General features: G+C 43.9%; 1 protein-coding gene across 3 annotated transcripts; it reads right to left on the bottom strand.

Annotated features, from left to right (window-relative positions):
• Window positions 1-3,194: 3,194 nt before the first annotated feature.
• Window positions 3,195-7,979, bottom strand: LOC123448752 (RGS1-HXK1-interacting protein 1). Of its 3 annotated transcripts, none has more exons than XM_045125747.1 (8): window positions 7,801-7,978; window positions 7,286-7,352; window positions 7,118-7,207; window positions 4,509-4,561; window positions 4,074-4,210; window positions 3,883-3,968; window positions 3,709-3,767; window positions 3,195-3,620 (listed from the first exon to the last, which is right to left on the bottom strand). In XM_045125747.1, the coding sequence occupies exons 1-8, from the start codon at window positions 7,882-7,884 to the stop codon at window positions 3,531-3,533; spliced, it is 666 nt and encodes a 221-aa protein (XP_044981682.1). In that variant the 5' UTR covers window positions 7,885-7,978; the 3' UTR covers window positions 3,195-3,530. The 3 variants fall into 3 exon arrangements, with proteins under 3 accessions (XP_044981682.1, XP_044981683.1, XP_044981684.1); XM_045125748.1 differs by having other exon boundaries at window positions 3,904-3,968; window positions 7,801-7,977; XM_045125749.1 differs by lacking the exon at window positions 7,118-7,207 and having other exon boundaries at window positions 7,801-7,979.
• Window positions 7,980-10,927: the final 2,948 nt, after the last annotated feature.

The raw sequence follows: 10,927 nt of genomic DNA, 5'->3' as shown, positions 1-10,927 counted from the left end.
TGTTCCCGATGTTGCTCATGTTCCTCGGCTTACCATGCAGCTCCTTTCCGGTGGTCAAATTGTTGACTCTGATTGTCGGGTCATCCTTGACTTTGACTCATGTTCAGTTCTGGACCGTCACACTGGTGCTCTTCTTGGTGCTGGCCCCCGGCACCGTGACTCTCAGGGTCTCTGGGAGCTTGACTGGCTTCACCTTCCATCCGCTGCCACCGCAGCCAGTCTCTCCTCCTCTGTTGCCTTGTCTACCAGCTCTTTTCAAGAGTGGCATCATCGTTTGGGTCATTTATGTGGCTCCCGTCTCTCATCCTTAGTTCGACGTGGTCTTCTTGGATTCGTCTCCGGTGGTGTGTCTTTATACTATCAGGGTTGCCGGCTTGGTGAACAGATTCAGTTACCTTATCCTCATAACGAGACTGTGTCTCAGCGTCCTTTTGACCTTGTCCACTCGGATGTTTGGGGTCCCGCTCCCTTTTCCTCGAAGGGAGGCCATCGCTACTATATTATCTTTATAGATGATTTCTCTCGATACACATGGATCTATTTTATGTCTTCTCGTAGTGAGGTATTATCTATCTATAAGTGTTTTGCTGCCATGGTTCACACTCGGTTCTCTGCGCCTATTCGTGTGTTCCGTGCTGACTCTACTGGAGAGTATATCTCCAAGATGTTGCGTGGATTTCTCGCTGAGCAGGGTACACTTGCTCAGTTCTCTTGTCCTGGTGCTCATGCTCAGAATGGTATAGCTGAGCGCAAGCATCGTCACCTTCTTGAGACGGCTCGTGCAATGATGATTGTTGCCTCTCTCCCGCCTCATTTCTGGGCTGAGGCCGTCTCCACCTCCACCTATCTCATCAATCTACAACCTTCTACTGCTCTACAGGGTGGTGTTCCTTTTGAGCGTCTTTTTGATCGTACTCCCGATTATTCGATGCTTTGCCTGTTTGGTTGTGTTTGCTATGTTCTTCTTGCCCCTCGCGAACGCACCAAACTGACCGCTCAGTCTGATGAGTGTGTCTTCTTAGGCTACAGTGATGAGCATAAGGGCTATCGTTCTTGGGATCCTACCGTTCGTCGGATGCGTATCTCTCGGGATGTGACTTTTGACGAGTCTCGTCCCTTCTACCCACGCCCATCTTCCTCGACCTTTTCAGTGGAGGATATCTCTTTCCTCACTTTTCCTGATACACCTCTCACCCCCATCGAGCCTTTGCCTATTCGTTCCGCTCCCTCTGCTTCTCCACCTCTTGTCGATTTGCTACCACCATCTCCCACGGTTTCCTCTCCTGGCATGTCACCGGATTCTGCACCTTCATCTCCGGTGACTTCTACGTCTTCACCCCCCGATTCTACCTTGGCGATCCCCCTTGCATTGTTCCATCTTTTCCTCAGTGTTACACTCGTCGTTCACGTCATGTGGATGCCTCTGTGGATGTGTCGTCATCCTCATCTCAGCCTCCCTATGCCTTGCGTTCTCGCCCTCGTCCGCCTGTTGATCGCCCTGGATTTCCCACCGTTGGTGCTGCTGTTCTTGAGCCGACTTCCTATCGTGAGGCTGTTGTTCATCCTGAATGGCAGTTTGCGATGGCAGAGGAGATTGCTGCTCTTGAACGCACTGGTACGTGGGATCTTGTTTCCCTTCCTCCCGGAGTCCGTCCCATCACTTGTAAGTGGATTCACAAGGTTAAGATTCGCTTCGATGGTTCTCTTGAGCGTCACAAAGCTCGTCTTGTGGCTCGTGGTTTTCAGCAGGAGCATGGTCGTGATTATGACGAGACTTTTGCTCATGTGGCCCATATGACCACTGTTCGTACACTTCTTGTCGTGGCCTCTGCACGCCACTGGTCTATATCTCAGCTTGATGTTAAGAATGCTTTTCTTAATGGTGAGCTGTGTGAGGAGGCGTACATGCAGCCATCACCTGGGTATTCTGTTCCTGATGGCATGGTATGTCGTCTTCATCGCTCTCTCTATGGCCTTAAGCAAGCCCCTCATGCCTGGTTTGAGCGTTTTGCCTCTGTGGTGACTGCCGCTGGTTTTTCAACGAGTGCTCATGATCCAGCATTGTTTATTCACCTTTCTCCTCGTGGTCGGACTCTTCTTCTTCTCTATGTTGATGACATGATCATCACTGGGGATGACCCCGAGTATATTGCCTTTGTAAAGGCCCGTCTTAGTGAGCAGTTTCTTATGTCTGATCTTGGCCCTCTTCGCTACTTTCTTGGGATTGAAGTCTCTTCTACCTCTGATGGCTTTTTTATATCCCAGGAAAAGTATATCCAGGATCTTCTTGCTCGTGCTGCTCTTACCGACGATCGCATTGTTGAGACTCCTATGGAGCTCAATGTTCACCTCCGTGCTACTGATGGTGATCCCCTGCCTAACCCGACGCGTTATCGTCATCTTGTTGGCAGTCTTGTCTATCTAGCTGTCACTCGTCCGGATATCTCTTATCCGGTTCATATTCTGAGTCAGTTCGTCTCCGCTCCCATCTCGGTTCACTATAGTCATCTCCTTCGTGTTCTCCAATATCTTCGGGGCACGATCTCTCACCGTCTATTCTTTCCTCGCTCCAGTTCTTTACAGCTTCAGGCCTATTCGGATGCTACGTGGGCTAGTGATCCTTCAGATCACCGTTCACTTTCTGCTTACTGTGTTTTTCTTGGTGGTTCTCTCATTGTCTGAAAGACGAAGAAACAAATTACAGTTTTCCGTTCGAGTGCAGGGGCTAAGTTGCGAGCGATGGCTATTTTGACGGCAGAGGTGACTTGGTTATGGTGGTTACTTTAGAACTTTGGTGTTTCTCTCACTACACCGACTCTGCTCTTATCTAACAGTACATGTGCTATTAACATTGCACGCGATCCTGTGAAGCATGAGCTCACCAAGCATATTGGTGTTGATGCTTTCTATGTACACGCTGGTGTGCAGGATCAAGTCATTGCTCTTTAGTATGTGCCTTCCGAGTTACAGTTGACGGATTTCCTGACGAAGGCCACTAGAGCACAACATGGCTTTTATCTCTTCAAAGTCGGTGTTATTCATCCACCATGAGTTTAAGGGGGTGTTAGAGTTATAGTATAAGTCATGTACCCTTTTGTATTTATCCTGATATATAAGGGGTTTCCTGCATATAGTCGACCACCTACACATGTATATATACTGGCCTATGGCCTCATGGGAATACAAGTTGCTTATTCCTAACAAGATTAACGTGCTCTTTATTTCCGGACTAGAGTGACACTCATTCTTAACAGGAGGCAAAATGAGGAAGCACATGGCTTATGCAAGAAGCAAAGGCTTTCTTATGTGTGCGCATGAAAGATATAATAATGGGCAAAGCTCAACGCAGGCAAAAGTAAATGACAGGGGAGTCAACGATGGCTGTGCGAGTAATCTTGATCGCCCTGTTCAAATGCTAACAAAACAAGGTTATAATCCAGAGAAGATGCTGCTTGTCTAATCAGTGGCATGTCTCTTAGTGAGTTGAATTTATTCCATGGAGGGGCCCAGGAGCGATTCTATGGAGAAATTCAGACGCGGACACCGTATTCAGATATGCGGTTCACCCTTTCCTCCAGGACATGTCTCTGGTTTTTCAAATCAGAGGCCATGGAAGCCACCTGAAAGACGGAAAGAGCATACTAAGTTGAAAGCAACTTTCCATACTAGGCAGTGAATAAGTTTTTTACATAGAGGTATTTCACTTGCCTCTGCTCGTAATTCAAGCGACTGTCTTGTAGGAATAATTCTTAGTCGATCCATCAAACCTAGGGCCACAAGAATAACATTGAACAAATTTAATAAGGAAACGGTCAAACGATGTGTTTAGCATCTTATCTGCAGATACATTGCTTCAAATTTTATATTAAAAAGATCATCAACCTTTGAAGAAGAACTCAATACCTGCAGCTGTGGATTCTGCTTTGTAAATAGAGCTTATAACAGACTGGATTTGCTTACCAGTAGATCTGCAAAACTCATGAGCATAACATTTAGATGTAGATTATTCTCAAGTATGACGTTGTTCAAGGAAATGACAGAAGATGATTAGAGAAGCACCACATGTGTACTACCTCAAATCAGTTCGGCCACGCTGCAGATCACTTTCACCAATGACTACTTTGTCCAGGGTGTATTTGGAATCCTTTCTCAAGCTCTCAATAGATGTTTTGTATTCGATCATACTTTGTTCAACATCATTCAGTAAATCCTATAAAAATTATATGTGAGGACATAAGTACACCCGTGAAGGAAAAGAATGTATGCATGTCATAGTTCTCATCTTTATAACCTTGTTAGACAAGGTTGGTTACAGAATAACTGAAACTCAGTCATGACTACAAAACAGAAAGCATTTACCAGCATGGGTACTTGGAGAAACCACTGTTACATGATTCAACCGTAATGAAATGCATGGATATTCAAAAGTACTGAACAAACAAAATCTAATATATTACAGATGTTCAATAAAATTTAAATTAGCATAATCAGAGTTGCCGACACTGTACCTTCTCAGTTTTAAAACGACCCAGAGTATTGCGGTATAAAAATCTCCGAGGGCCTGATGGTACAACATTCATTAGCTTTGAGACAAAAAAAACCATTGTTCTATCAAACAAAACAACTATATTTCAGTTAAAATAGGGAGAGGGCTGCTTTTGAGCTACTTCTTGATAAGTCGTAAGAGGGATACACTTGCAATGTGCACCACATTTAAAAGTAACAGCACAATCCTAATAAACCGAGCAGACAATCCACACAATTAAGCCTAAAGCTCAGCCCACTTTTTAATCTGCATAGCATCTACAAACCCCAAATTCCGCTTTAGCTTTTCTTGGTATTTCTTGATGCTTGATCATTATTGCTGATATGGGGATATGTTTAACACTAAAGCGGAATATCCATGTATCAGTATTGGTGCAACACGCCAACACGGTTAACAGGATATGCCTTTTTCCAAAAATGTTGATATGGGGGTATGTTTAACTCTAAAAATGAATAACAAAATTATGTGGCATAGTTGGACATCAAATATCAGATGCTTAGGGTTAGTGGTCTACATGAGGAACAGTGGCTGACACGTTGGGATGGTGACAGGAATTTAATACTCCCTCCATTCCACAATGTAGTGTGCCCGCGTTTATCGAGATTTAAGTTTGACCACAAATTGAACCAACGAGACCGACTGCGGTGGCAGCAGAAATTATACCACTGGATTCGCATCGAAAATATGAATCCAGTGGTATAATTTCTGCTGCCGCCGCAGTCGGTCTCGTTTGTTCAATTTGTGGTCAAACTTAGATCTCGGGAAGCACGGGCACACTACATTGTGAAGTGGAGGGAGTACAAGCTTGCCGCCGTCTGGGGTGTCTGACCATCGCTACCAAGGGGCGATAGGAGGAAGGATGGGACTGGAAGTCAGGGCAGAGGGGGCAAGAAAATCAGGTCAAAGTAGAAGACAGAACAAGGGAGGGCTTAGATAATCCTAATTTGACTAGGCTGCATCCACTTGTATCCAATATGCATATAATTTGTGTGCCTTCATTTTTATTTTTATTCTTCCGATACTGGTTGGATAAATATTAGGCGTGTAACGGTACCAGATAATGTCAAGAGAGGTCGAGGTAGACCAAACTTGACATGGGAGGCGTCCGTAGAGAGATTTGAAGGACTGGAATACTATCACCAAAGATTTAGTCATGGGCAGGGGGTGCATGGAAGTTAGCTATCCATGTGCCAGAACCATAACTTGATTTCGATATCTTATGGGTTTCAACTCTAGCCTAACCCAACTTGTTTGGAACCGAAAGGCTTTGTTGTTGTCGCATGGATATCGGATATGTGATCAGTGCCAACTGCCAAATACAGTACCTCCTGACATGCAACTTATGCATAAAGGTTTGTCAAAGGTAATTTTTATATAAGTAATATGCTCGTTAGCAAATGATGCTACTAAGTACTTGAGTAATGATATGTGATTAAAATGGATCTCCAGCTGTTTATTAATAATTTAGTAATTTCTCATGAAAGTTTCACCTGCACTAAGTTCAATGGCAACTGATCATTTGTGAATCTCCAAACACATGATGAGTCTTAGGTTAAGATTACAAAAGGGAGCTATACTACATGGGGAAAAAACATAAATTTTCTTATGTATCTGGTGGCCAAACTGAAAGTACATCTCTCCCAAGTACCGTTCTCCGGGTTTGCATCCGAACAAGGAATTAGCAAACCAAGAAAAATCAAACAAGATAGAACCTGATACACCTGGCTTGGCTTGATTTGAACTTGGATCAGCTCAGGTTTGTAATCAGATAAAGATATATGGAAGCACCCCTCAAACGGAAAGGTATTGCATACATATAGTGCATGTGCATAACCTCCGGCACCAAACTATAATCACTGGTAGGATTTAAGAACTTTAATATGGCATGAATACTGCCTATACTCCAATAAATAGGATACAACATCGAAACAATGGAGCCTATTTCTCCGCAGAACTTCTGAAGCCTCCAAAGAAGAGATAATTCTTGTGTTTTCTTGAAAAAAAAGAGATGATTCTTTATTAAAATTGTGATTGGTCTAGGAAATAAGATTAGTTGTATTTCAGTCAAAAAACAAAGAAGAAAACAACTGCAATTGCAACTGAAATGAATGTTCTCTTAAGACTAATCATTAGCCCAGACAACGAATACACATGAGCAAGAATGCATCGAATTAACAGGTTTTGCGACATCAACTCTAAAAGGGAAATATATCCGATGATCTGGCCTGTTAGCTCCTGAATAGTATTTCTCAGGTCAAAATCAGTTTGAACATTTGTGAAGAACTGGATAGATATGTGGTACAAGACAAATGGAAAGAGACTTGGCAGCCTGTCGATGGATCATGTTCTCTGGTTTCAGGGTTTGTGAAACTATATAGTTTTCCTTCACTCCCCAATTCCTATCAATGAGTCCCATTTCTTGTCTATGTGCGTATTCAAAGACATGACATAACCAACTTTGTGTCTTAATTGAAACCACCCATATAAGGTACTGGTTTGAGCAGATAAATTAAGTTGCAACCTATCTTTAGAAACAAATCTCAGATTCTTTCAGAACACTTTAAATATAACCTCTGAACAAGATGAACCCTGCGACAGTTGCACATCCAATTGCCTCAACTTGATGCTCGCTCGCAAGAACCACCGCATCCGAAATAGTAACTAAAATGGAAATAAAACCAAGTATTGATTGCGGAACCATCATAGTGAAATAAATACACCGACTGGGGGGGCTCTTGCCTTTAGCCCTCTCCACAAACACATCCTCATAGGCTTTGTACTGTGACCACAGCCCTGGCGTGAAGCTCTACATATGCAACCAGAAAGAGGGTTAGTGCGGCAGGGGAAAAAAGAAGCTTCAGGAGTAAAGAAAAAAAAATACCATCTCGGTTTAGCCAACAAAAAAGTGTAGCCGATGCGTGTGCAGCTATACAAGCATCGCGTGCAAGGGGAATGGCAGTCAAATATAGAATCGTTCAGGGACGAGATAGCATTCACCAAGCATAGGTTTTCTATCCCCAAAAATGGAATAGGAAGAGCTTAGTACTTTTTGCCATCGAATCGCAACCGAAGAAGAACACAAATTCAAGCACCATCTTAAAGACGGATTCGATTCAGTTATACACGGCGATTCCATACAGCCTGATAACACATCTGAGATGACGAAGGGCACTCAGAAACACGCGAATCCGCCCAAGATTTATTAAAGGCATTGCAAGTTTCTGTATGATTACGGAGCGGGAAGGGGTCGAGACCTGGAGCTTGCGGAGAGGCCAGGAGGAGGCGGAGGCGGCTTCCGCGCCTTGCGCCGGCGTGCGGCCGGTGTCCGACGACGCCATCGACTGGGCTCCTGCAGTTTCTCCGGCGACCGTGCGTTCGCGGATCTCTCGGTCTCTCTCTCTCTCTTTCCTCTTCACCTCCTCTGAACGTTCGTGACGTTCTCTTCCCTTCTTTGGGTAGTGCTATTTTAGGCCCGTTCGATCGTGGGCCGAGAATAGTTCTTTTTTCTTTAACGGTGGGCCGAGAAGAGTTTCAAATGCTGCGTTGGAGCCTTGGACAAAACCAGTCCCGGCCCATAGTCCGGGCAAACGGGGCACCCGCCCTGGGCTCTCGGGAGGCAGGCCCCGATTCAGGTAGCAGCTCGTAGTAGCATAACCTAGTGTAAATACGAAAAAAAAAGTTCAAAGAATAGCCCATCACGCAGAACGCATAAAGAATGGACCAACGACTCCTCTACTCGCCGAAATCACACACTCCTGAGAACGGCGCCGCCACTGACTCCCGTGCCTCTCGCCCTCTCTGCTTCCAAAGTCGCGACGAGCCATTAATGGAAACCTACGTCGTTAAGTCATTCCCTAACTAGCTCTCCTTCCTCGCTCCCCATCGACTCGACTTTGGAGCGCTTCCCATCCAACTGGACTTTGGAGAGACCAAGATGGTATATGTTCTTCTTTCTGCCCAGTAGTATTGTTCCTCAATTGAACGATTGATTGACAAATAGCTCTACATTCTGGCACCTACAATTTCAGATCGCACATCCATCACATGTTCACATGTGCATGTGTATTCTTTTGTTTTTCATTGGATCCAAATGTGAGAGAATGCTCACGAAGGAGATTAGAAGAAGGGAGAAATTTGGTTCACTTCAGGCGTGTCTTATTGTTGGTGCTGACTGTTCCGGTGTATGGATAAGCCACTTACATCCACATGAATCGGTTTTCAGGTGCTTTTGATCCCTGTATTAACATATCTTGAAGAAAGTATTTGTCAAGTAGTAGAATCCCAAAAGGGATCAATTGCTAAGTTTTTCAAAACTAGTAATTCTTCTAGGGAATCTTCGAGTTTTTATCATCATAGTTAGTATAAACATGAAACACTCAGTTTGCTTTACTATGCCTTATGCAGGATAGTTATTATTTGGGTAAAGAATTTTGGAGTGGAGAACATGGCAGATTAGGGATGATCTAGAGACAATTGTAAGTTCATCCATTAATTTTATATCTCATGGTAGCACGAAATTTTTAAGTTGCAACCAGTTTTGACGAGGCTATTTGTTTTTAAAAAAAGAAAAAAGAAGATGTGTCCGCTGACAATTAGGAAATTGATATTTTTCTGGAGCTATGTTGTTTCATTACTATCACGATATGGTCTTCTTGATCGATAAATAGTTGTACTCTCACTCTTAGAGTAGAAAGATCAATAATTTATGCTATGTACTGCATATTTATTTTGGTTTTCAAAAACAATTGAGATTTTGTTTGTCAAAGGGCCCCATGTTCTTGTATTGCCCTGGACCCCGTATATTTGTAGGTCGGCCCTGGACAAAACATAAACGGGTATGCATGACCCGGTCAGTTCATGCCACGTACTGACGTACCTAGGACACGTGCCTCTCTATCTCTCTAAAAAAATGTGTTTTCTTCAAATTTTTGTCCATAAGGCCATAAGGCCACTTCCGATGCATTGGTGCTAAGATGAGGTGCTAAGCACATTAAATAGTTTAGCAACTAAAGTCTCCAATGCATAGTTGCTTAGCTTATTGTAGCTAAGCCTCCTTATTTAATGCTTTTCCATTGGTGCATTTCTTTCATTTAATTGTTTTACCTAGGTTCACATGTTTAGCATTTTTCTTCCTGGGTCACCACACCCATCTCTCTCCTATTAATTAGCTTGCCACATCAGATTTTTTGCCTATGTGGCAGCCTTAGCACTTGTATAAGGTAGAGCATTGGGAGTAGCCTGAGTCAAAAAAATACCTCTTCACTTTTTCTTCAATTTTTGGTCAATCCCGAACTTGATAGTAATTGCTCCCAAAAAAAGAATGGGCAACACTAAGAATCACACTACTGATATTTAGCTTTCGATCAGACTAGTAGTCCATCGTTGGATTGATCCAGCCTAGAACGTGAGATTATAAAGGTGGGCCCACATAGTTACTTTGCATCTATTAATTGTGATTTGTTTCCCGTCAACTACTACCACAAATCATGTTAGACCTACTATTTTAGAACTCGGAAACGTTTCTGTACATACAGCTGATGGGAAGTATTCGTCACACCCGTGGGACACGGTTGCTTTGTATTTTGATCTCACGGCTGACAGATGCATTCAAAGATATTAACCACACAATTTTCTAGCTCAGGCCCCATAATTTCTCCCCGAATTAATATCCCGAACTAACTCACCCCATCTCTCCTACCCATCATGTGCGCAGCGCTGAGATCGCCATGCCCCTCGCCGCCCCTCCTCTCTCCCACCACAAGTTTCTGTTCTCACCCATCCGTGGCCTCCGTTCCACCTCGTCGCTGCGCCATCTCATCCGGTGGCCATGATGATATTGACCCACACCTGCTCATCGTCGAGCACGTGAAAGGACGTGGATGTCTCCTAGAGGGGGGGGTGAATAGGCGCTTTAAAATAATTATGGTTTAGGCTTGAACAAAAGCGGAATAGAACTAACATTTAATTTGTCAAGCACAAAACCTACAACAACTAGGCTCACCTATGTGCACCAACAACTTATGCTAAGCAAGATAAACAACTAAGTGATAGCAAGATATATGACAATAAACAATATGGCTATCACAAAGGAAAGTGCATAAGTAAATGGTTCGAGTAAGAGATAACTGAGGCACGCGGAGACGATGATGTATCCCGAAGTTCACACCCTTACGGATGCTAATCTCCGTTGGAGCGGTGTGGAGGCACAATGCTCCCTAAGATGCCACTAAGGCCACCGTAATATCCTCACGCTCTCGCACAATGCAAGATGCTGTGATTCCACTAAGGGACCCTTGAGGGCGGTCACCGAACCCGTACAAATGGCAAACCTTGGGGGCGGTCACCGATACTCGTACAAATTGCTCGGGGCAATCTCCACAA

Source organism: Hordeum vulgare, chromosome 4H (genome assembly GCF_904849725.1).
Source record: "Hordeum vulgare subsp. vulgare chromosome 4H, MorexV3_pseudomolecules_assembly, whole genome shotgun sequence".
Taxonomy (NCBI): Eukaryota; Viridiplantae; Streptophyta; class Magnoliopsida; order Poales; family Poaceae; genus Hordeum; species Hordeum vulgare.
The sequence above is the reverse complement of the archived record's forward strand: the minus strand, read 5'-3'. Positions and strand labels throughout refer to the sequence as shown.